The sequence below is a fragment of the Colossoma macropomum genome, unplaced genomic scaffold, assembly GCF_904425465.1.
Source record: "Colossoma macropomum unplaced genomic scaffold, Colossoma_macropomum, whole genome shotgun sequence".
NCBI classification, from domain to species: Eukaryota; Metazoa; Chordata; class Actinopteri; order Characiformes; family Serrasalmidae; genus Colossoma; species Colossoma macropomum.
Genome location: NW_023494787.1, coordinates 48,392,435 through 48,419,982, shown reverse-complemented (window position 1 = coordinate 48,419,982; position 27,548 = coordinate 48,392,435). Strand labels below are relative to the sequence as shown.

The 27,548-nt window shown below is 40.3% G+C and overlaps 1 protein-coding gene across 1 annotated transcript in view; it reads right to left on the bottom strand.

Annotated features, from left to right (window-relative positions):
* Positions 1-27,548, bottom strand: part of LOC118806208 (ubiquitin-conjugating enzyme E2 E2-like) — a 101,121-nt gene that overhangs the window by 23,224 nt on the left and 50,349 nt on the right. Inside the window, exon 4 of the mRNA XM_036567663.1 lies at positions 1,103-1,235. Within this exon, the coding sequence (XP_036423556.1) occupies positions 1,103-1,235 (133 nt within the window). The remainder of the gene's footprint in view (positions 1-1,102; positions 1,236-27,548) is intronic.

The following is a 27,548-nucleotide window of genomic DNA, read 5'->3' as shown; positions in this document are numbered from 1 at the left end:
ATTATCACTGAGATGCATTTATTTTGATATGTAATGAACAAGGCTTTTATTGAGTGTCACAAACTACCACAGTGAACGAGAAAACACACGAACAGGAATACTCCTCTCACTCCATTAGCTTTTTATTGCTACTGATGAACCAAACAGAGTGTTTCTCACGTGTTATACACACACACACACACACACACACACACACACACACACAGATGGGCACCCAAGTATATTTCAGCCCTTTAACAATATCCAGTTTGCTTTTCGCCCCGTTAACAAATTCCAAAGAGAAACTATTTTATATTCTTATGAATAAATAAGGACACACAGTGTCACTGACACAAAGCACCACTCTTTCTCCCTGTGCTGATCACCTACACTCTGAAAGAGACGGTTCTTCAAGAAAATCGTTCTATATAGAAACATTAACACTCAAAGAACCCTTTGCATGATTAAATGGTTCTTTGCATCATAAAAGCGTTCTTCAGATTAATGGAGAACATGCTGCAGATGGCTCTATATAGCACTAAATAGCTTGTGTACAACAGAAGAACCCTTTTCGGTGCTATACAGAACCATATATGACACATTCTCCATCAGCCTGAAGAACCATTTCACCACGCAAACAACCATTTAAACATGCACACAGTTCTATAAACAACCTGTGGTTCTAATTAGAACTATTGCCTTTACTAAAGAACCACAAACTGAAGGGTATTAATGGTGAGTTTGTCCCCCTTTGCTGCAGTAACAGCCTCTACTCTTCTGGAAAGCTTTACACTAGATGTTGGAACATTGCTGTGAGGATTTGATTGAGCATCAGTGAGGTCAGGTACTGATGTTGGATGGTTAGTTCTGGATCACTCCAACTCATCCCAAAGGTACTGGATGGAGCTCCATCACTCCACAGAACGTAGTCCCACTGCTCTACAGCCCAATGCTGGGGGGGATTTATACCCCTCTAGCCCACGTTAGGTGACCATAGGCTAATGTTTGGCTCCCATGCGATTGGTCAATGCTTTTCTATGGAGGTTTTACAAGCTATGTGAATGTCTCAGCAGTGAGTGCACCTTCAAGTAGCTGTTATTTCCCAGCATGTCACCAGACTCACCTTGGGAGGTTTGAAGGGGTAGTCTGGAGTGAAGGCGATGTCAAGGAAGAAGACCCCTCCCTCATAGACAGAGCCTGGGGGACCCAGGATGGTTGACCTCCACTCGTAGATGTTGTCTCCTTTAGGACCAGCACTGAAAAAGAACAAACCATCCATCAGTTCAGAGCAGATGAATCAATGTGTGAATCAATGTCAGCCAGACGCTCTAAAATAAAGGCAAGTCTCGATCATTGATGCTCCCAAGGACTGACGGAAATAGCGACAGGGTCAACACGCCTTCAAAAGATCTGATACTGATGAATAAAGGAAACGAATCAGACAGTAATTTATTTTAGGGTCGTGTTTAAAGCTGCTGTGTGTGTGAATAAACCAGACTAAACTACTTTTAGTTGGCTTGATCAGCACTTCCTGTTTGGTTTTTAATCGGTCTACTGTTTGTAGCCACATCTGTTCTATTTTGATAAACCTGGCACGACCGGTGGTCTGGCTCAGACTTTCGAGAAGCTTTTTAAAAATGGATTAGATGAGCTGCTGTGACCTAGGCAGGTTAAAGGAGCCAGTACAACTCACAGGTTATACGTTGGTGGTGCACACAGGTATATATTTATCACTTTCATCTTTCGTGTATCTGTTTGATGGTAGGAGTGCATGTAAATATGAGCTTAATGGTTTAACAACCTATAAAGAAATTTTTTTTTTGGTTAACAAAAAGCTCATCGATATCATCCGTATCATCTAATACCAATATTAAAAATAAAAATAGAAAATAACAATAAAACTAATGATTTATGCACATCTATCCAGTACAAAAGTGGATGGTTTTATTTTACATGCACATTGAAATAAATAACCATTCCATGTAAAGACACACACCAATCAGGCATAACATTATGACCACCTCCTTGTTTCTATGCTCATTGTCCATTTTATCAGCTCCACTTACTATATAGGTGCACTTTGTAGTTCTACAGTTACAGACTGTAGTCCATCTGTTTCTCTGCATACTTTGTTAGCCCCCTTTTACCCTGTTCTTCAGTGGTCAGGACCCCCATGGACCCTCACAGAGCAGGTACTATTTGGGTGGTGGATCATTCTCAGCATTGCAGTAACACTGATGTGGTGGTGGTGTGTTAGTGTGTGTTGTGCTGGTCTGAGTGGATCAGACACAGCAGTGCTGCTGGAGTTTTTAAACACCTCAGTGTCACTGCTGGACTGAGAATAGTCCACCAACCAAAAATATCCAGCCAACAGCGTCCTGTGGGCAGCGTCCTGTGAGCACTGTTGAAGGACTAGAGGATGACCAACACAAACTGTGCAGCAGCAGATGAGCTATCGTCTCTGACTTCACATCTACAAGGTGGACTGACAAGGTGGAGTGTCTAATAGAGTGGACAGTGAGTGGACACAGTGTTTAAAAACTCCAGCAGCACTGCTGTGTCTGATCCACTTGTACCCAATGTTGCCATTCAGATGACGTCTTCTTCAGGGAAGGGCTTTGATTATTTCAGCAAAACAATGTAAAACCATATTCTGCACGTATTACAGCAGCATGGCTCCGTATTAAAAGAGTCCTGGTGCTAAACTGACCTGCCTGCAGTCCAGATCTGTCACCACTGAAAACATTTGGCGCATTATGAAATGAAAAATATGACAAAGGAGACCCTGAACTGATGAGCAGCTGAAATCTTATATCAAACAAGAACAGGAAAACATTTCACTTTCAAAACTACAGCAGTGTCTCCTCAGTTCCCAAACACTTAGAGTGCTGTTAAAAGAGGAGGTGATGAAACACAGTGGTAAACATCCCCCCGTCCCAGCTTTTTTGGAATGTGTTGTTGGCATCAAATTCAAAATGGGCAGATATTTTTCAAAAAACAATAAAAATCTCTCAGTTTCAACATTTGATATGTTGTCTTCATAGTATTTTCCTTTAAAAATATGGTTTATATGATTTGCACATCATTGCATCCTATTTTTATTTACATTCTGCACAGCGTTCCAACTTTTTTGGAAATGGGGTTGTAAATAACACAAAACACAGCTGCAATAATACAGCATTTTAATTTAAATGTCTAAATGTCTTCGGTAATACTAATATCTAATATTTACTTAACAGATGAGTGCTGAGGGTATTTGATTTGATATCTGACATATCTGAGACATTACTCTAGTCTACAGCGCACTTTGGTTTTCTATACGTTTAAACTGATTTCGCCAGAGATTATGGTTCCTTCTATCATTCATAAACAGCCCAGTTCGCTGATATTCCCCTGCCAGAGCATATAAACATGTCTGGCAGGCAAAAAGGCTCAGAAATGTATGGAAATCATCATCTTTTACAGCACTAACAAAGATAAGAACAGAGGCAGACAGCAGGTCAGACCATCTATTTTTAGTTATATATTTACGTGGCAGTATATAGTGTCTCAGGGAGAAATCACCCACGCCCAGTGAAGACATAAAGACATAAACTAAGACCATAAATAAAAGTATGACAACTTGTCTTGTAAATGAAACATCATATTCGCAACCACCTCGGATATCATAGCACTGGCCTGGCACCACCTTAGCAACCTGGGATAACGCATTAATGGCTAAACAAAAATATCAAAGCAACACCCTAGTGACACCTCTGCAAATTACTGATAGCAAAAGCAATGGCCTAGCAACCACTTGGGATAACAACAATAGCCTAGCAACAACTTAGCAACCACCTGGGATACCATAGTAACAAGTCTAACAACACCTTAGCAACCATCTGGAAGTCCATAGCAAGGCCTAGAAACATCTTAGCAACCACTTGGGATAACACAGCAACACCTTAGCAACCACTTGGGATGTACCACTGCAAGGGCCTTGCAACACCTTAACAACTACCTAGGATACCACAGCAATGGCCTAGCAACAACTTAGCAACCACCTGGGATACCATAGTAACAAGTCTAACAACACCTTAGCAACCATCTGGAAGTCCATAGCAAGGCCTAGAAACATCTTAGCAACCACTTGGGATAACACAGCAACACCTTAGCAACCACTTGGGATGTACCACTGCAAGGGCCTTGCAACACCTTAACAACTACCTAGGATACCACAGCAATGGCCTAGCAACAACTTAGCAACCACCTGGGATACCATAGTAACAAGTCTAACAACACCTTAGCAAACATCTGGAACTCCATAGCAAGGCCTAGAAACATCTTAGCAACCACTTGGGATAACACAGCAACACCTTAGCAACCACTTGGGATGTACCACTGCAAGGGCCTAGCAACACCTTAACAACTACCTAGGATACCACAGCAATGGCCTAGCAACAACTTAGCAACCACCTGGGATACCATAGTAACAAGTCTAACAACACCTTAGCAACCATCTGGAAGTCCATAGCAAGGCCTAGAAACATCTTAGCAACCACTTGGGATAACACAGCAACACCTTAGCAACCACTTGGGATGTACCACTGCAAGGGCCTTGCAACACCTTAACAACTACCTAGGATACCACAGCAATGGCCTAGCAACAACTTAGCAACCACCTGGGATACCATAGTAACAAGTCTAACAACACCTTAGCAAACATCTGGAAGTCCATAGCAAGGCCTAGAAACATCTTAGCAACCACTTGGGATAACACAGCAACACCTTAGCAACCACTTGGGATGTACCACTGCAAGGGCCTCGCAACACCTTAACAACTACCTAGGATACCACAGCAATGGCCTAGCAACAACTTAGCAACCACCTGGGATACCATAGTAACAAGTCTAACAACACCTTAGCAAACATCTGGAAGTCCATAGCAAGGCCTAGAAACATCTTAGCAACCACTTGGGATAACACAGCAACACCTTAGCAACCACTTGGGATGTACCACTGCAAGGGCCTAGCAACACCTTAACAACTACCTAGCATACCACAGCAATGGCCTAGCAACAACTTAGCAACCACCTGGGATACCATAGTAACAAGTCTAACAACACCTTAGCAACCATCTGGAAGTCCATAGCAAGGCCTAGAAACATCTTAGCAACCACTTGGGATAACACAGCAACACCTTAGCAACCACTTGGGATGTACCACTGCAAGGGCCTCGCAACACGTTAACAACTACCTAGGATACCACAGCAATGGCCTAGCAACAACTTAGCAACCACCTGGGATACCATAGTAACAAGTCTAACAACACCTTAGCAAACATCTGGAAGTCCATAGCAAGGCCTAGAAACATCTTAGCAACCACTTGGGATAACACAGCAACACCTTAGCAACCACTTGGGATGTACCACTGCAAGGGCCTAGCAACACCTTAACAACTACCTAGGATACCACAGCAATGGCCTAGCAACAACTTAGCAACCACCTGGGATACCATAGTAACAAGTCTAACAACACCTTAGCAAACATCTGGAAGTCCATAGCAAGGCCTAGAAACATCTTAGCAACCACTTGGGATAACACAGCAACACCTTAGCAACCACTTGGGATGTACCACTGCAAGGGCCTAGCAACACCTTAACAACTACCTAGCATACCACAGCAATGGCCTAGCAACAACTTAGCAACCACCTGGGATACCATAGTAACAAGTCTAACAACACCTTAGCAAACATCTGGAAGTCCATAGCAAGGCCTAGAAACATCTTAGCAACCACTTGGGATAACACAGCAACACCTTAGCAACCACTTGGGATGTACCACTGCAAGGGCCTAGCAACACCTTAACAACTACCTAGGATACCACAGCAATGGCCTAGCAACAACTTAGCAACCACCTGGGATACCATAGTAACAAGTCTAACAACACCTTAGCAACCATCTGGAAGTCCATAGCAAGGCCTAGAAACATCTTAGCAACCACTTGGGATAACACAGCAACACCTTAGCAACCACTTGGGATGTACCACTGCAAGGGCCTTGCAACACCTTAACAACTACCTAGGATACCACAGCAATGGCCTAGCAACAACTTAGCAACCACCTGGGATACCATAGTAACAAGTCTAACAACACCTTAGCAAACATCTGGAAGTCCATAGCAAGGCCTAGAAACATCTTAGCAACCACTTGGGATAACACAGCAACACCTTAGCAACCACTTGGGATGTACCACTGCAAGGGCCTAGCAACACCTTAACAACTACCTAGCATACCACAGCAATGGCCTAGCAACAACTTAGCAACCACCTGGGATACCATAGTAACAAGTCTAACAACACCTTAGCAACCATCTGGAAGTCCATAGCAAGGCCTAGAAACATCTTAGCAACCACTTGGGATAACACAGCAACACCTTAGCAACCACTTGGGATGTACCACTGCAAGGGCCTCGCAACACCTTAACAACTACCTAGGATACCACAGCAATGGCCTAGCAACAACTTAGCAACCACCTGGGATATCACAGCAATGGCCTAGCGACAGCTTAGCAACCACCTGGGATACCATAGCAACACCTTAACAAACAACTACCTAGGACTTCATTGGGATTTCATAGCAATAGTTCTGTCAAATCAAATAAAGGTTTGTTCACAAACTTCCTTCTTCTAGTTGTACTCACTTCTCAAATGAAGGCCTAATGAGCTAATAAAGCTCAGCAAGTTACAATTCACCTTTACAAATCACACTGTAACAAAGTTCTAACTGAATCACTTCCTGTTTCCCAAGTATGCAATTATTTTCCTGATCATCACTATTTTCCATTTTTAGTGACAATACTGGGGGAATCGATAATGATTTTAATGATATAAATGAAAATCAATTATTTTCTCAGGTTGGTAAATTATTATGCTTACATTTACACACATTTCGACCAGAGGAGAGTCTGAGTACACAGACACAACACAGATAAAACCGATGAATAATTTGCAGGCGTTTTTTTTTTTCCCAGATGAGATTTAACTGTACACAACTTTTATGAAGGGCTAGTATCTCTAACAAGATTTGCATAGGTTTTTTTGGTCAAAGGTGTATTTACTGGATAAAGAGAAAAAAAAAAAACAATTCAGGTGTCCATTATACAGGCGTATGCAAAAGTTTGGGAACCCCTGGTCAAATGACATGTCAACGTTCTGAGTGAAAATAAATTAACACATCCTCTACAAAGAATTCACTCCTGCATATATATATGTGTGTAAAAATATGTATATATATATAATAAATATAAAAAATAAAATAAATAAAAAATATAAAAATAAAATAAAAAATACGTGAAAATATATATATATATATATATATATATATATATATATATATATATATATATATATATATATATATATATTTATTTTTTTTTAACGTATTTTTTATTTATTTTATTTTTTATATTTATTATATATATATATTTTTAATGTATTTTTACATATACATACATATATATATATATATATATGCAGGAGTGAATTCTTAAAAATAAGTACAGATTGTGCCCTAACATGAGCAGAATTAGGTTTAAGTGTGCTCTCCGTAGAGGATGTGTTAACCTATTTTCACATAGAAAATCAACAAAACATGTAATTCTCCACTGACTGAATACACGCCAGGTAATGTCGACAGGGCCTTTACAAACACACAACATACTAGATACTGAAAGCGAGAGTAGTAAGGGCCGCCACTCCCCCTCCACCCAGCACATCAGTCCCCCGAGCCCTTAACAGCTGCTTCCAGCACAGAGCCATTGTTCCAGTCGCTCTCGCTCGCTCAGTGAGGGAGACGCTGATCTTATTCTTACTCTAAATGTGACTCTGGGCAGCTGCGCTGGCCTTTTCTCTCCTACGGCTACCGATGACAACCAACAGGGTCAGAAATAACCTGCGCTTATATAATAACATTTCTGTCCCATTTATACGCTCTTAAAAAAAGATGGTTCTTCAAGGGTTCTTGAGTAAAGAGAACGGTTCTATACAAAATGGTTCTTTGCATGGTGATCAGATTAATGAGAATGCGTTGTATTATTTCTATCTAGCACCAAAAAAGGTTCTTCTATTGTATAGAAGACATCGTAACAATAGAAGAACCTTTTTGGTGCTACAGAAAAGGTTCTGTATAGAACCATATACAACACATTCTCCATCAACCTGAAGAACAAATTCACCATGCAATGAGCCTTTTAAGCATGCAAATGGTTCTTTGAGTATTCATGGTTCTATATAAAACCGCCGTCTTTACTAAAGAACCCTTGAAGAGCCATCCTTTTTAAAAGTGTATAGAACCAAAAACGGTTCCCTCTCTCTTTCAGTCTCTCTCTCTCTCTCTATTACACTCTCTCTCAACAGCTTACTGTAACGGCTACAATCTTAAAAAGACGGTTCTTCAAAGGTCCTTTAGTGAAGACAATGGTTTTATATAGAACCAGGAACACGCAAAGAACCATTCGCATGCATAAATGGTTCCCTGCGTTCTGCGTGGTAAAATGGTTCTTGAGCATGACGGTTGAAATTGAATGGTTGAATGTGTTGAAATATTTTTTGAACTCCAACTTTGGAAACTCCTGTTTTTTTCACTTTTCCTCATTCCTTATGCAAGGAAAATATATAAAATATATATATTTTATATATATATATAAAATAAATAAATGAAGGGTGGTCTCTAGCTATTTTACTCTTATGGGGACAGTTCTGGTGGTCTACCAGGCGTTGCACGGTTGTTTGGAGTCTAATTTTCTCTGTAGCTTTTAATCCTCTGTACAGATAAATATTATATTTAGTGTTGGAGGCGTTACTGTATTTTTTGTCCAGCACAGAAAAATAAATTTGGCTTATTAACTATATTAATAGTAACTTAAATATGATCTGATTCTCTGATACTGTGATATATTTGAAAAATATCATGATATTGAATTTTATGAATGACGCTAGCAGTTACCTCTCTCTCTCTACCGATCTATCTCTCTTATCTCTCTCTCTACCGATCTATCTCTCTCTCTCTACCGATCTATCTCTCTCTCTCTCTACCGATCTATCTCTCTCTCTCTCTACCGATCTATCTCTCTCTCTCTCTACCGATCTATCTCTTATCTCTCTCTCTACCGATCTATCTCTCTCTCTTATCTCTCTCTCTACCGATCTATCTCTTATCTCTCTCTCTACCGATCTATCTCTCTCTCTTATCTCTCTCTCTACCGATCTATCTCTCTCTCTTATCTCTCTCTCTACCGATCTATCTCTCTCTCTCTCTACCGATCTATCTCTATCTCTTATCTCTCTCTCTACTGATCTATCTCTCTCTGTCTCTCTCAATGTGACTCTGTGAGCCAAATCATCAGGCCCATCAGTGGGGGTGGGGCGGTCAGGTTGGTGGTGGTGACGAAGTGTTTCAGATGGTGGTTCCGCACTGCTCGGCTAGCCGGAACGTTCCGTTACTGACCACAGCCATTTCGCAGGCAGCACATCTGGAGCTGTTTTGAGATGGCAGGCACCACCACGCCTCTCTCTTCCTGCTTTCTGCCATCTGTTTACTCTCTCAGCCAGAAATGCTGCCAATTCTGCCAACGCCAGTCACCGGACTTGGTTATTACTCGCTGGATGTGATGCGACAAAAGTTTCCATTTAAATCATGATATTATCAACTATTCATACAACAACATCATCATCATATCAGGTTACACAAAAAATAATTATAAATTAACAAAAACAACAACATATAATAACAATTATTATTTTTATTACACTCTCAGAAAAAAGGTAGTGAACTGTCACTGGGGCAGTCCCCCTCTTGTCACTGTGGTGTGACCCTCAAGGGTTCATCTCAGTACCTTTAGTCAGGGAACATAACTGAACCATAATCCACTGAAATGATGTGTTCTAAGCTGTACTGACTCCACACACCCCGTCTCGTCTCCAGGCTTTTATTTTACTGTTCTGTTTTAAAACATTCGGTTATGAAAAGGTACAAATACGAACTTTTCACCTGGAAAAACTGATTTAAGGTTCACAATCAGACCTTAAAACCAATGTTGTACCTTTGAGAGAACATTTACAATGTTTGTACCTTGATGAACGAAACATGTACCTGAACAGAACCTTTATTATAGTGTAGGGATGCATAATTATACTGGATCTTCTCAGTACTGGCAGATATTTGCTTCGTCATCAGCATCGTGTAAATGTTTAGATTTGACTGATATTTTAAATTGACACTTGATGATGTATTTATTAAACTCCAAAGGAGCAGAGATAACATATCTGGTGGATATCAGCTGGGTTTAGTCCCAGTTTCTACATTTGATGAATGGCTCTGCATTGGCAGGTTTGTACATGAAAAACACGGGACATCAGCATCGACCCAGTACGGCTGCCAAATCAAACTCAACATTAGAATATGTGTGTTAAATTCAGAGAAAATAATGCACAAATGCAGAAAACATCCATTTGAATGTTTAAGCCTCTGCTGTGGCTCCTAGTGTTCCAGTTAGTTACTAACATTATCACAAGATGACTAGCAAACAGAGGGAAGAACACGCCATTGCTGACCATAAACAAAACAACGAGGTATGGGGATGTTCGTAAACATCCGACAGGTTTTCAGCAGCTCAGTCGCTCTGAACAAGGCGATATGTTTACTTTCTTAACTGACTAATGCTATAAATAATATGTTCCCATGTGATGCAACAATGATCTGCATCAAATGGCTTTTCTGACTAGCCCAGCGGTCGGCAACACGTGGCTGCCCTGTTGCGGCTCCACAGCAGAATTAGAGTTTTAGGTAAAAATAAAATAATCCTCCTTTACAGTAAAATAAAGCTTTTTAACAATAAATGGTCTTAAACGCTGGAGTTAATGTACAACTGCTTATTTACCCTTTAACCCTGAAGCACACAGCAACGCAGACAACAGTCTCGCCTAGCTAGTAGCTCCCGAAAAGGCAAAGAGAAAGATTTAAGATGCACATCGATCATTTGGAGACAAATGGAATTGGAGACTAATTATCTGCATTGATAATCACTCCACTTTTACGAATTTCCACATTCCACCTTAAATGGTGCGACAGTTAGCTACACAGCCAGCTACGTTCAGCCTCAGGCACCATTTAAGGTGGAACGTGAAAACTTGAACAAGAAGCTGGCGAATGAGAAGCGACTTCAGCTTCATAAAAAGTGGAACGTTGAGGGACATTTTACAAGAAACTGTTCTACTTTTGTGAAAAAGTTTCCTGCTGGAGATGCGAGAAAAGCAGCTATAGCTGAGCTACAGCTTAAAGCAGAGCAAGAAGCAAGTTTGCGTTTTCATTTATATTATATTTTAGCCTGTACTACAACATTAGCACCTACTGAGACATTTACAGCCAAGATGGTGAAACATTAATTCCATAAAAAGGACATAAAATGTTGTGGCTCCAAGGTGGTTCAATTTTCAGGGAAACATGACAAAAGGGCTCTTCTTAACATCTGGGTTGCTGACCCCTGGACTAGCCAATGCTTTTAATGTGGGCGCTTTGTATTGTAGTGAGCTAATAATGACCTAATATTATAGTGGCAATGAAGTAAGCTGCTAATTTAGCTCTGTGGCTAATGTGCCATATGACTACTGCAACCACCAGCACCACTTACAGACTTTTACTTTCACTACAGTTGCGCTTTCAGCAGAACTGCTCGCTTAAGCGTATAATGACAGAAGGATATCACCGTGGAAATCTGGGTCAGAACCAGAACCATGTATCTTTTCTGATGACCATCTAACATGTTGTGACCTCCAGACTGGAAACGGTTTAAAGGTGCAGTGTGTAATATTTAGTAGCATCTAGTTGTGAGGTTGCAGACTGCAACCAACTGAATCCCTCTCCCTCACCCCTCCCTTTTCAAGCGTGTAGTAGAACCTACAGTGGCTGCCATGTTTTCTCTACTTCCATGTCGAGGATTCGCCCTCTCTCGCTTTTTCTTCTGCTAAACAATAAGTTTGAGCCAACATTTGCCAAAATTCGGGTTCTCAAACTTCTCACAACAGAAAATGCTCAGCCAGCACCGGAAGCAACCACTGATTCTTCTTCTTTCTACGTCTTCAGCGCCACCAAATTCAAGCTGCCGCTTCAGCGTAAAAACTCAAAAGGCGCCCTCTAGAGGCAGTGTTTGATTTGTTTGTTCTGGATTACTGTAGAAACATGGCGGCGCAACATTGCGGCCTCTGTTGGAAGAGGAGCCGCTACCTATGTAGATATGAAGGGCTCATTCTAAGCTAACGACAACACAATGATTCGCAATTACAGGTGATTATACACTAATGAGAACATGGTTTTGTTAACTGTATCCAATTTCTGCTAATAGAGCTAAATCTTACACACTGCAGCTTTAAAAACTGTGTGCTTTTGGGCTCACTGGATAAGTTATGTCGTTCCCTGGTGGATGTAGGAGGAATAATAATGACATTAACTTTTCTGCAGTTACTTAATTTGTTACTTACTTAATTTATTTGCAAAATAATTCATGCTTTTTTGAAAAGCAATGAATTCAAAGTTTGAATATATTTGAATGTTTGACAGAGAAACAATGGGAACATTTGAATGAGACATTCCACACTATGTTGTCTCTCTGTTGCTAAGCAATACCAGTGTCTCAGCTGTCACTGAGCTGTTTTGATAAGTATAGGCAGAAACTACAACTTAACTACAAAACGTGGTGCTGTGAGCAAAATCAAGCCAAACTAATTAAAAAAAGGAGCTGCTAGTCATTCAATCTTATCTTTATATCACTCTATAAAGGACTGCTATCACTGAAGCTCCGCTTTAGCTTACAGCAAAGAGAGAAATATCATAACGTGGGCAACTTGACCAGGGTACTCTGGACAAACGACATGAAGCACCCAGCTCACTAAAAAAGCCTCTGTCCAGCTGAAAACAGCTGTAAATAAGCATCCCGGTCCACAGGGAACACCCTCTTACAGGAGAGCTCCACTATTTTTTCAAAAACTCTACATAATTAAGCAGTTGACATGTAAACAAATCATTCGGAGTGGTTTGGTGTGAAATGCTCTGTTCTAGAGAAACACAGAAGGTCAGAATTGTTCACAGTGGTGGTGATAGGAACCAGACGTCCACCTCTAAAAGCTCCCTCACAGAAAGATATTACATGAAATGGTTATGAATACAGTGACTGATGTCACAGAGACTGTTTTATGGTAGTTCTGTGATAAAGTTTTGGCTTAAAGTGTTTTTGAATACATCTATTTTAATCCATTCATGGTGGAGAGGTACATGCAGAGTGTTGTAAGGCAAAACAAAGTCCCCACAGACAATTAATTTTTTCAGATTTCTGTCTATTTTACCATCAACATCACCAATTCAGAAGGCACGTGTAGGTTCACTGGAGGTTCTGGACAGTAAATAAAATGGCTATATCTGTGTTGTAGTCATGGCGACCCCTGGTTCCTATCACCACCACTGTAAAGACATCTGAACCATTTCACACCAAACCACTCTGAATGACTGTTTCCATTTCAAGGACTGAATTATGAAGAAATTTTGAAAAATTGGCGGAATTCCCCTTTCAGGCTTTTGGGACAGGCCCTAACCCTGAATAACTCGAACTAGAGTAGGTATTTCCAACAGTGCTGTCACTCCAGAGCACTTCTCCACTCATTCTTCTGAACAGTTCTCGTTCCGAAAACACAGCTGTCCCTCTCCCTCGCTCCCCTCGCTCGCCCCTATCCGGCCAGTCCAGCCACTTCTCTCTCTCTCTCTCTCCCAAGACTTGCCCTGAAGGTTATTTTTATCCGCAGTAAAAGAGGGACGCAAACAAACTGAAACAAAACCTCTGAAAGGCCAGCAGAGCCAGAGTCTCTGTGTGTGTGAGGACACAGTGAAGACAGACGCTGAACATCTCCGCTGTTTATGGAGAAATACCCTCTCTCTCTCTCCCTCTCTCTCTCTCTCTCTCTCTCAGAGAGGAAGTGTGGCAGAGGATTTCCTTTTTTATCACTACTTCTCCTGTTTGAGCTACTATTATTATAGTCAGGACAGTTTCTTCACTTCAATTAGTACAAAAATCATTTAAAAATAATCTCATAGCAGTTAAAACACACAATAACAGAATTACACTCTTTTATATCGGTGGTAAGGGTGAGAGAGAGAGAGAGAAAATAAGGGGGCGAGAAAGAGAGAGAGGAGAGAATAGGAAAGAGAGCAAATAGAGAGAAAGAAGGAACAGGGGAGAGAGGGAGACTAAGGAGAGAAAAGAATAAAAAAAGAGCAGGAGAAAGAAGGAATAAGGGAGAGAAGGGGAGAAAAGAGCGGGGACAGAGAGAAAAGAGGAGAAAAAGAATAGGAGAGGGAAAGAGTGAAAGAGAAAAAAATAGACACAAACAGAAAAAAGACAAAGAGATTAAAAAAAGATGTTTAAATGGTGTCTTTAAAAGACGTGTTAAAGACTTAGAGAGAGGGAGCGAGAAAGAGAGTGAAGAGAAAATAGAAAAGCACGCAAGAGAGAAAGAGAGAGGGAGAGAGGGAGAATGAGAAGGAGAGAACAGAATAAAAAAGAGCAGGAGAAAGAGGGAATAAGGGAGAGAAGGAGAAAAGAGAGCGGAGACAGAGAGAAAAGAGGGGAAAAGAATAGAAGAGGGAAAGAGTGAAAGAGAAAAAACAGAAAAGAGAGAGAGAGAAACAGCACAGAAACGGGTTGAAAAAGAAGTTTAAATTGTGTCTTTAAAAAGATGAGGCAGCAAAAATGTGTTAAAGATTCAGAGAGAGAGAGAGAGAGAGGGAATTAAAAGAGAAAGCAAGAGGAAAAACAAGCTGAGTGAGTGAGTGAGTGAGAGAGAGTGAGAGAGAGAGAGAGAGAGAGAGAGAGAGAGAGAGAGAGAGAGAGAGAGAGAGAGAGAGAGAGAATTAAAAGAGAAAGCAAGAGGAAAAACAAACTGAGTGAGAGAAAGCAGAGAGAAAGGGAGAGAGGGAGGGAGGGGTTGTGCGAGATCCTCTCAGAGTGGTCCAGCTGCAGTCTGGGCTGCCGTCCAGTTCACACCACACACACACACACACACACACACACACACAAGTCGAGCCTCTCAGTCTAAACATTCGCCTCTGAAAACACGAGTGTGGGGGATAAACAAACGATTAACTCGCTTCCTCCTTCATCATCATCATCATCATCATCATCCTCACCAAAGGCCAGTTTAATACAGCAGGTCAGCACCTCCCTCCCTGCCTCCTTCCCCTACTTAAAGCCGAATTTAAAGCGGGTATTTTGTGTAGAGCTCTGAGACTGTGTGATCACTGTGCTGCTCATTGTGAGTCGTGTTGTGTCTCAGTGCTCGTCTGGGTCGGGTTCGAGTCCCAGGCCTGCAGACCAGACGGTTCTCGGTTTGAATCCTCATGACATAAAGCAGCTTCAGGCTGTTGGTATATAGTAGTGTTACAGTAGTATATAGTGACAGTAGTGGTGTACAGTATAAAAATTTGGTGTTTTTATGCACCAAAGATCTGGAACATGTCACCAATAAACACCCGTCAGGCTTCTCCTGTGAGTGTTTTTAAAAAGGAGTTAAAAACAAAAAAGTTAATTTCTTTACTTTCACGTTTATGTAGTTTTATTGCTTCATTTGTTTTTAGTGGAATATTACTATTACTTTTACTTTATTGTTATTTGCATTTTTATTTTTAGTTTTATTTATACTTTCATCTTGTGCTTTTTAGTTGTATTTATTACTAACAGATAATAAATACTGCTATTTATTATTTGTTTATTTTATTTTTGATGATCTTTTTCCTCTTCCTCCTCTGTTGTTTTCACTTTGTATTGTGCAGCATTTTGAACTGCATTTTTATTGTATGAAAGGTGCCATAAAAATAAACATTGTTGTTATTATTATTATTATTATTATTATTATTATTATTATTATTGTTGTTATTATTATTCTTGTAGTATACAGCAGAGCTTCGAATCTCCCGTTCCACCTTAAATCTTAAATAGTCAAGCAACAACATGTAACTGCTGCTCTATTTAAGGTGGAACAGAGAGAATGAATAAGAAGCTGGCTAACTTTAGCTTTGCCTTTACTCCCATTTGGGTGATGTGTTCACAAGTGAGTTAGCATATCTGAGGTAACAGAATTAGCACGGGGTATTTGATACTCGCATTGAGCAGCATTTTGCATTCTTTTTGCCCTTTTTGATCCTTATTTGGGCACGTAACAGACTACAGAATAACGCACAACCTCAGATCTGACATTATTTGATCTTTTTTATATTTGTATTAAATCTAGCTGCCCAAACGTCCAAACGTCCATCCTGGGGGCTCCCGAGTGGCGCAACCGTCTAAGCGTTGGCGCTATCATCAGATCGCGAGTCCGATCCCTGGTGATGCTACAGCCGTCCGTAGCCAGGAGTCCAAGAGAGCACAATTGGCCTCGCTCTCTCTGGGTGGGTGGGATGGCCCCTCCTTCTCCCCCCATCGTGAGCGGCAGCTCGAAAAGAAGCGGTGGTTGGTTTCACAGGTCTCGGAGGAAGCCTGTGTTAGCCTTCACCCTCCTAGCGTTGACAGTATCGTGTGTGATTGGGGGAGTCCTAACTAGCGGGTGGAATTGGCTACGACTAAATTGGGAAGAAAATTGGGTTAAAATAAAAAAATAAATAAATAAATAAAATTCTGACCATCCATTTCTGGCGGAATCAGTATCTTTGTCATCTAAGCCTTTTACATTTACATATAAAAATGGCCTGATTGCTGACTGTGATTATTTGAGCTGGCCACAGTTATTTTGGTCTTACAATTATATGTTTACGTCAAAAAACAGAAATTAAATTAGTGTTTTCATCATTTGAGCTGAGGCAAAAGCGCATCAATAAAAGAAAGTGCTAAAACACCTTTAGAGGGCGGCAGTGAGTAACGCTCGTTTATTTGAGGTTTTTAATTGCGGCTCTAGAGTAATTAATGGTAATTAATCTTCGGCAAAAATTTTGTGGTTTTGACAGCTGAAATCTCTGCGTGATCTTTCAGAAAAACAAAATCTCTGAACTGCCTTTCTGCTTCTAACACCTCCAACATTACAGAATGTGAGTCAAAGAAACAGAAAACTATCAGATTTTCGATTTATGACCCGCTCCCCATGAACGTAAATCTAAGTAACGAACCAAACATTTTTTAGGGACCTCTAAAGTGTAACGACATAATTTATCAGTTCTGTCTGAGTGCATCATCATCATCATCATCATCATCAACATCATCATCATCATCATGATAAATCAGAGGCTTTTGAACCTTCTGACTTCTTCTATTCGTCCATTAAAATGTGTTAATGAAAGTCATCAACCTAAAGAAACCCAAACAAGCCATCACTGAGCCCTGACACGAACGCCTCGAACACATTTTCACACATGCTAATGTGGTAAGAGCATCTGATCTGCCATCACCAGTTTGTTCCCATGGTTTCAGGGTATAACAAACCCCATTTTTTGGGGTTCTATATGAGGCGAAGACTGAATGTGATTTTCATCGGCAAAATAGGCCCCAAAAATCCAACATAAATGATGAAAGGCAGCACGATACCACTTTCTCTTTTCAGACATTGAAGCCTGGAGTATCGGCCAACACTGGTCAAATATTTCTTCTTTAACAATGACAAAGCTTCAAAATGAACTGCTTTTAACTGAAGCTGGGGCTCGGCATCATAACATGTTTTTGATATTGATACCAATGCTCAGGGCTCCAGCCTAACGTCGGCCCTTCGTCCCGTTGGACAACAAAAATAGCATGTTTTAACAGTGCAGCAGTTACATTCTGGCGCCTCAGGCACCATTTAAGGTGGAACAGAAAAATGTGAACAAGAAGCTGGTGAATGAAAAGCTGACCAGCCTTGAAAAAAGCTGCACATGGAGAGACATTTTACGAGAAACTGTTCTACTTTTGGAAAAGTTTCCTGCCGGAGATGTGAGAAAAGTGGCTATAGCTGAGCTAAAGCTTAAAGCAGAGCAAAGTACGCCTGCCTTTTTTATGTATATTATATTTTTAGCCTATACTAGAACATCAGCACATACTGAGACATGTTTACAGCCAAGATGGTAAAATGGACAAAGTGTTGTGGCTCTCAAGGTGGTTTGATTTTTGTTGAAAGGACAAAATGGCCCTTCTTAACATTTAGGTTGCTGACCCCTGTTCTAGGGACTACTCAAAGCCCTTGACTTGAGGGCCTCAGTGTCCTAGCGTCTGAATATGGCACTAATAGCTCAGAGATATATTCCAGCTCATCACCATGCTGCCTAGAAGTAACAGGCAGCCAGTGCAGAGATGCCAATACGGGTATAATTTGCTCCCTTCGTTTAGTCCTATATAATCATATAACTGATAGCAGCTGCCCTCATTCACACAGACAAACAAGCTCAAGCTCTTCCACAAGTTGTCTCAGATGAAGATCATCAAATGAAACCAAAATAGACTGAAACAGACCTGCCAAAGACACAATAGCACTTGAGAATAAACTGGGCAAGGCATCCTGAGGGGAAACTCCACAGACTGTTACATTCACAGCCCACAAACAAAAGATCAGAGCAGCAACGCCTGCAGGCAAGAGGCATTAAAATAAACACGAAGTGCTAAAGAATGTATGCTGTGCGTGATACGCACACACGCGCGCAAGCCGAGGGAGTTTTACCATCTCTTACATGACGCTGCAGAGGGCTAATACCTCTCTTTACAGATTAAATACTAACGGGATTAAACCTGCCGACCGACGCTGGCGCTCCGGCTCACTGGCACACGGCAAATTCTCAGAGCTGAGGGAGCCTTAAAGAGCTGAGCCAGGATCAGCAAATCCCTGATACAATGAGGACAGTGATACTGAACTCTCAGAAACCCCAGCACTGATTTTGCTGATACGTTATCATATTTTATTTTGTATGTATCATTTTTCATTGTCAGTGTTTCAAAACATACTGTTCACTTCCCAGTCCATACAGTTCATACATGGAGCTGCAGAAAGAGCCCAATGTGAATTCACTGCTTTTGTGATGTCACAAAAAGCAGCTAACATGCAGTATACTCATCTAAACAGCCTAGAGCAGTTTAGTCCCGCCCATTCACACAGAAGGTAGGGAGTCTTTCAGCCCAGAATGCTGTTTGAATGAAGCACAATACAGGACGGCCAATGAGAACACAACTCATTTACATATAATCAGTCTTAAAGGCACCATAACAAAAAAAAAAAGCCATTTTGTCCTTTCAACAAAAATCTGTAAATAGCTGTAAAAAAGCTGTAAATATGTCTCAGTATGTGCTGATGTTCTAATATAGGATAAAAAATATAATATATAGACGAAAACGCAAATTTACTTTGCTCTGCTTTAAGCTTTAGCTCAGCTACAGCCGCTTTTCTCACATCTAAGGCAGGAAACAACGTTTGATTTTTACGAGGCTGAAGTCGCTTCTCATTCGCAGCTTCTTGTTCAAATTTTCCCGTTCCACCTTAAATGGCGCCTGATGTGCCAGAATGTAACTGCTGCACATTTAAGGTGGAACGGGAGAATTTGAACGAGAAACTGACTTCATCTTCATGACTTTTTAGTGTTTGTCAGTTTCTCGTTGCAGATTAAACGTATCAGGACCAACGTAAACGTATCCAGTCGTCTCCAAATTATCGATATCCATTTCAAATCTTTCTCTTTGCCGTTTCGTTAGCTACTAGCAAGGCGAGATCGTTGTCTGTGTTGCTATGGTGACCAGCAGTCTGCACTGATCTTCAGGGCTAAAGGGTGAATTAGCAGTTCTACATTAAACTGTGTTGAACGATCAGCAGAGCTTTATTTTACTGTAAAGGAGGATTATTTTATTTTTACCTACTAATCTAATTCAGCTGTGGAGCCACAACAGGACAGTAAAAGAGCCACAGGTTGCCAATACTTGTTCTAAGGGATAAAGAGAGACTGGAAAATGGTCATGAAAAATGAATAATAATTTTTGGTACATAAAACAACACAAATGTCACACATGGACCTCTGGGATATAGAATAAAAAAAGGGAGTAATTATTTCTTTTGGTCCACTCATCATGAAATTTTGACTCAGTATGCATAACGTTACTTTACATATAAACGGTTATATTTTAAATGTTGCTATGAATGTGATAATTTGAAAATACCAGCTGCTCTTTACAGTTTGTTAAAATGTCGTGATGAATGGACCAACAGAAAAACTCATAAATCACTTGAAAAACAGTCCTTTTCCATTAACTTTCATTCAAAGTTGAGAACGTTCTCGTACCTCCTGTAAGGTTCCCGTTTTGGAGATAAAGCAATGACAGTATGTTGCATACATCAGGAAGCTTGCATAAAACCTAGAGTGCATGGTTCTAGGAAATATCTTTAAATGGTGAAGAAACTTCACACAGTCTGGGGATTCTTTAACGGTTCTTCACACTCACAGATCCACTGAAAAGTTCTTTAAGAAAAGTGTTTTTTCTACTGCTACAAAGAACCCTTGCTGTGTCTGCTGTTTAAACACATTAGAACAGTAACGACTAGAGCAAGTTCTAGCTACTACACAGCAAAGGTGCACTCTTAAAAAAGATGGTTCTTCAAGGGTTCTTTAGTAAAGAAAATGGTTCTATATAGAACCATGAACACTCAAAGAAACGTTTGCATGATTAAAGGGTTCTTTGCATCATGAAAGCATTCTTCAGATTGATGGAGAATGATGATTGTTACGACGTCAAGCTTGTTATGATAGAAGAACCCCTTAGGGTGCTATGTAGAGTTCCATCTATAGCACATTCATGCACATTTTCCATCAATCTAAAGAACTCTTTCATCATCCAAATGCAACCATTAGAGAACCATTTTCTTTACTGAAGAACCCTCGAAGAACCATCTTTTTTTTTTAAGAGTGTGGGCTAAAAATATGATACTGCGATACTTCAGGCAATTTTTACAGTAAATGATGTGACAATATTTATTTTTTCAGACGTCTGGTCAGTCGAAACAGAGAAAAGAGCCAGTAGTGCTACATTTTAAAAAACACTATCAAAAATTGTGAACACAATGATTTAACATGCAAAGATCCAGTGTTTGGCATTGTAGCTGTGTTCCAAAGTCTAGGCTGCATTTTTCGCCCACTATGTTATAGAAGTCCGTCCTGAAGTGAAGGACCCTTCGTATACAGTCCAGAAATGCAGACTACGTTCGGAGTGATTTTGAGGACACACCAGATGTATCCCTCCAGGCCTTCGGTTACCCACAGTTCTCTGTGCGAAGGAAAAAAACATAGCGCCCTGAAAATGGCGGAAAACAAAGCCATTGGAGCAGAGCTTATTTTAAACTGTAAGCTGTTCTAGTCCTTGAATTCGTCTTCATTGCCTTAAGTGTAAAGTGACTGATTAATTAAAGCGTTCACCCATATATCGTATTTTATTTATAAGTATTTGTAGTTTATCATACTACATAAGAACGTCTCCTCCATTTCTGCGAAGCAATGAAAAAGCAACGAACTCAATCTCCATTTTCTCTCACCAGCTCAGGAGTTTGGCGCCGCTCTGGTGGCGTCACCATGCAGCCTCGTTAGTGCTGTTCCATTTGTGTGACCAATAGACCAATTTTACCACCTTTGCTGTAAATATGTCTCAGTATGTGCTGATGTACTAGTATAGGATAAAAAAGATAACATACAGATGAAAACGCAGACTTACTTTCCTCTGCTTTAAGCTTTAGCTCAGCTATAGCTGCTTTTCTCGCATCTCCGGCAGGAAACAATGTTTGATTTTTACGGGGTTGAAGTCGCTTCTCATTCTCCAGCTTCTTGATCTTATTTTTCCGTTCTACCTTAAATGGCACCTGATGTGCCAGAAGGTAACTGCTGCACATTTAAGGTGGAACGGGAAACTTTGAACGAGAAGCTGGCGAAGCTGACTTCCATTTGTGTGACCAATAGTTTTCTAAAAAATTACTGATGATATCCACGATAAAAGCATATTGTATCGTATTGTTATGTAAATTATCACGATACCAATATGTATTGTCCAGCCCTAGTACACAGTGCTTGGGGCACTACTGATTAATTACGCCAACCTGCATTAGATCGCGGCTTAGAAAACCAGAGACGTCAGCGAGGAGATTCAAGATGACGTGTTTCGGCTTGTAATTAGAGAGGGCTTGAGCTGGCTGCTGATGAGTGCGAGAGCGCTCGCTCAGGGAGCTCGAGAGGACTGTGGCCTGTGTAAAAGGCAGCAGGAGAGAGGAAAATCCCCATCGCCCCTGCAGAGAAAAGGCTCTTTCCAGTCCTTTGTGGCGCGGCTAAAAGGCCCCATGTGTCAGCTTGTGCCGAGGTTTTGTCGTCTAAATGAGGAAGGACAAAGAGGAGAGAGGGAGAGAGGGAAAAAAAAGAAAACGCACTGCACAGAAGTTCATCAGGACGGCAGAGTGTGGCAAGTTGATGAGAAAAAGAAGGGTCTCAGCCTCCGGCCCCTCCGAAAACCAGCGCCACGACCCCGCTGTACAGCCTCGGACCTCTGACCTTTGGATAAGCAGTAAACCAATTGTAACAAGTCCCCATTGGCTCGGGCACCGTTGCCTAGCAACCTCTCCTGGGGGGGGGTGTGCGATCCCTGCTTTGCCGCAGGCGAGGATTTCCATGGAAACGGCACCGAATCGCAGCACAACAGGACAGGTCTGCTGGAGCCGGGAGAGAGTCGGCGGTGGCCGTGTGCCGCGGGGCCGCCTCAGCGCTCAGGTCACCACATTATTACCCTAGACTCCTCATGAGGCACTCACAGTCAGCCCCCTTTCACTGACAGGAACAATGTGACCAATCAGGTTCAGCATCTTAGCTGGACTGCAAATCTCTTTAGCAGGGCTTGAAGGAGAATTCCACCCATTTTTCAGAATTTCTGCTGAACAAAAAATGGTTGAGATGTAAACAAAGTCGTTCAGAGTGGTTTAATGTGAAATACGCCGTTCTAGAGAAACCTAGAGTCAAAACTGCTGAAGGTGATAGGAACCAGACGTCCGAAGAAAAAGAGTTTTTTCTGGATATTTACGAAAATCCACTCATGGTGGAGAGGTACATACAGGAAGTTGTGAGGCAAAGTAGTTCACAAGAATGTACCATCTTCAACATTTTATGTAAAATAATCGTGTAGGTTCACTAGTGCTTTTGGATGATAAATAATTTGTCTATATTTGTGTTGTAGTCATGGTGACCCCTGGTTCCTATCACCACCACTGTAAAGAAATCTGAGTCTTTAAAATCAACCATTTCACACCAAACCGCTCTGAATGACAAGCAGCAATTTCTGCATCAAATTATGGAGAAATTTAGAAAGATCAGTGGAATTCCCCTTTAAGTCTACTGACACATTTTCATTCCCCGCCCCCCATAAAGGGCCCATATCATGGAAATCGACTGTTTTTCACTAAAAGTGTTTGATATAGAACACAAACAAAAACAGTTGGCATACTGTACATTCATCTAAACAGCCTACAGCAGTTTAGTCACACGGAAGTTATAAAGAGTGTTTCAGCCCTGAATGCTGTCTGAATGAAGCACAATACAGGGCAGCCAATCTGAACACAACTCATTTACATATAATCAGTCTTAAAGGCACCATAACAAAAACAGCCTGTTTTATTCTACGGGATGAAGACATGAAAAAATTAATTGTGGCTGTTTTTGGTATATACCAACACAAATGTCATATAAGGACCTCTGGGAGAATAAAATTAAGAAAAAAAAAGAGAAATTTCAGCATTGAATTATGGAGAAATTTGGAAATATCAGTGGAATTCCCTTTGAAGGTTACTGTGTCAGGTGGATAACACACAAAAAAATAATAAACAGCTGTTTTTACATAAAAGTCTATTTAATCATTACTTCTATTACTGCATTCTCTTCATAAAAGAACACGACAAAAAGCCATAAAGACTACTTTAGCAAATTTTGATCAAAATTGGCAAATGTAACCTTTGTAGCAAATGACGCCTATTGGAATAAGCATTAATAAACGTTTATGTAGGGTTATGTCAGTTGTCATGACAAGCTTATGTAGGTGTCATAAAGCCTTATGACCAGCACCCTACAGTTAAGTGTTACCAAAAATTGTTGTCAGATGACATTTTTTTGACACACAAAATTGTGTGAAAGTTACATGACAAATGGAAGAATATAAACAGTCCACAAATGGTTGGAATAAAATCTTTTTAAATTAACTTTAAATAACTTTAAGTTAAATTTCAGTATTTTTTCCTTTTCCTGAAAAGTTCCCAAGGTTTTGCTCCAAGGGCAACAAAATGCAAGTTGTAAGACAAGGTTACATAACTTAAATTTCACCTCATGTCATTTAAACAGTGAATGGTTAAGCAGATATTGTGAAAAATTCAGTAAATAATGATTAATTTCTAGAATTGCAGTTTTACGATGATGCAGTTTTAAATGACTTTTTAATACATTTAATCTATATCAACCAAGTATAAACTGAAAACCACACTGAACCTGATCTGAACACGCAGGACATCCTTCAACACTCATCGTGATGTTTCTTGAGAGACACGCAGCTCTGAATGGAGCTTCTTGATCGATGCGCGATGGCCTAAAATCTCTTCCATTCATAGTCGCGTTCAGTACCTACCCTGTTTAACGAGGCCTCTTTGGGAGCGTTTCAGGCTTCAAAGCTCAGATTTCACCAGCGGCATTCTGCTCAGAGTGCCAAGCTTTTTCTTTCTTTTGTTAGGTTCCAAAGAAGCAGTTAAAATTCTTCACATAAGCTACAGAGCAGCTCATTTCCAATATGACCTGTTAAACAAGGTGCATTAAATGAACTAGACTAGCAATTAGCAAACTACAGCTGAAGCGCGAGTCCCCTCTGCTCTCCGTTTACAACCTGCCTCTTCTCATCCCATAATCTGACCAACTGTCTGATAAGAGTGCAATAATAATATCATCACTGTGTCAACCTGGAGGAATTTTAATGTGTAATTGTTCAATAGTGGCTTGATAATGCAAAGGTATGGAAGGCCACGCCTGTTAGGTAGAGGGTTATTATCTCCTTCTCGGTATCTGGCAGCAGCATCTCAAAACTTTGGCTTAATTTCTGAAAATAATGACTTATAGTCTAAATATTGACATAGTAACGCAAAAGAAAAACTTATTTTCTCTGTATTTTGCATTCTTAAGACGGCATTCCAGCACACTATGCTGAAATGACGAGTTATTAAATTTCAAGACAGTCAATTCAATTTAATTCAAGGTGCTTTAATGGCATGAAAAATAACACTACATTTGTATTGCCAAAGCAACAGATTACAGGGTTTGAGATTTTTAAATAAAAAAAAAAATCAACTATGAGAGCTGAACATATTAGTATGTTGAGAAAATGTAATTATTTTGACATGAAAAGTCAATAGTTTTGAGTAAGTCATTATTTCAACACAGCAATTCAATATGTTGAATAAATAGCTAATTATTTTCACACAGAAAGTCAATTTTGAGAAAATAAGTCATCATTTTGAGATACTAAGTCAACAATTTCCGGAAATAACTCTGGTAAACACAATAAACCAATATTCTGAGAAAATAAGTCATCATTTTGAGATACTAAGTCAAAGACAAAACAAAGAAAGACAGAAAAAGAGGATGAGTTTGAGAAGAGAAGTATCTATATGCAAATGCAAAGCAAATAGATTGTGGCTTGTGAGAAACGTTACAAGCTTAGTCACTTCATTTCGCCAACTGTTGGCCTCATTGGAAGGGTGTCCCTAAAAACACAAGCAGAATTGGGTTTCCAGAGTCAAAATATATGCAGATATTGGCTAATTCTGCACGCCAAAATGTACATTATTGTAAAATTAAAACCATACACAGTTGTATGCAAAAATCTGGACGCACCTGATCAAATTCGTGTTTTTGATTTTCTAAGAGAAAATAAGTTAACACATCCTCTACAAACTTAAATATGGTATTTTCAGCAACTAAACAGTAAAAACAATACATTTATGTCCATTTAAAAAAACATGTTATTCGACCAGGGTGCCAAAACTTTGACATACAACTGTATTTAATAAAATGAAGTAACTTTTCTTCAGAATTTTAATGCTTCTAATAGTCAAATTAGAACATATCAATATCAAACGCACATCAGCGTTTCACATGATGTCATACTGTATAGTGTCACCATTTTAAGGACCGAATCAGGGAGTGACCGCGCTGCGTGACGCCTTCAATTACCTGTGCTTTGTGAATGATTCACCTGTAAGACGTGACAGAAGCCGAAAGACGAGAGACACACAGACCTTTAATTCAGTGTTTTCACTCCAGGCTTGGAGCCGCTGCACTGTGTAGTTTAGTGTTTCTCTGCTGTTCACACCTCGTTCAGCTCAAGAAGGGATTAATTAGCTAATAATATCAGGTATTTTAACCAGGAAACCACAGGTATGCAGTGCAGGGGTTTCAGGACTGGAGCTGAACTCTGAACTAACTGAACTAGCAAACTTACAGAATCACGTCTGTCGAAACACGACGTCGTTTTCCGACCCACAACATTCAGTCTGATATTTAACGTTAATGTTTCTCCACTCAAACTTCATTTAAATCAGAAACAGAGAATAAAGTTATACCGGCTGTCTGCAGCTCCGTTAGGGGGCGACTGTTCATCTCTCTCTGTTAACATCAGCTAAAGTTATCTAAAGGCCAGCATTGATCTCATCTGTGTTAATTAGCTGATGTCGTTTCCCTCCTATGATGACAGAGTGTTTTCTCCTCTTTATGAACACCATGGGATCCTTTACCCACCCTGACGTGAAGAGCCGGTGGGCTTCTGTGCTTTTAAATGCTTTGAGAGACTCCAGAATAGGGAGAGGGGCTGAGTATGAGATAAATATGTCAGGAAAACACAAATTTGGTAGCTTTTCCGCCAGTTTAAGTGGGACCAGGAGTTCAGGGGGGAACTGTATAAGGATCACAGACTATTTTATCAACTTTGTCGAGGAAACGTTTTTCTCTTCCAAACTAAAGAGAGTAATTTTAGCCTTTAGTCTTTCACCTCTAGTTATGTTAGTGTGAAGCAGCGAAGCCAGATATTTGGTCCCAAATATGGTGGCCACAACAGAAAAATCATGTGACTGAAACCCCAGGATATTGTCATTTATTTGGTCAGAAACATGAGTGTCATAGTGTCATATATTGCGCACACAGTAAAAATGAAGTGAATTTATTGTAGCATTAATTACCATATTTTACTTCAATTGCGTGGCTTTATTATCTATAAAAGCACGTAATGGATTGGGGTAAAAAAAATAAATAAATAAATAAAAAGAGAAATTCTCAGCGATGCAATTTAGCTTATCAAATCTTTCCTCGTCTCTATGTACTCAGCTATTGCTAGTGACCTCCCGCAGTGGTTTTGTGGTCTGGTTATTGAACCTGAATGTCTTGCACATTTCTCCACTGTGCTAGTCAGTAAAAACCACTGGAGCTTCACACTGCTGCAGTGAGACTGCTGTGTGGGTTGTTTTCTTCAATCTTCTGCTCTCTGGGCCTGAGACCCAGCG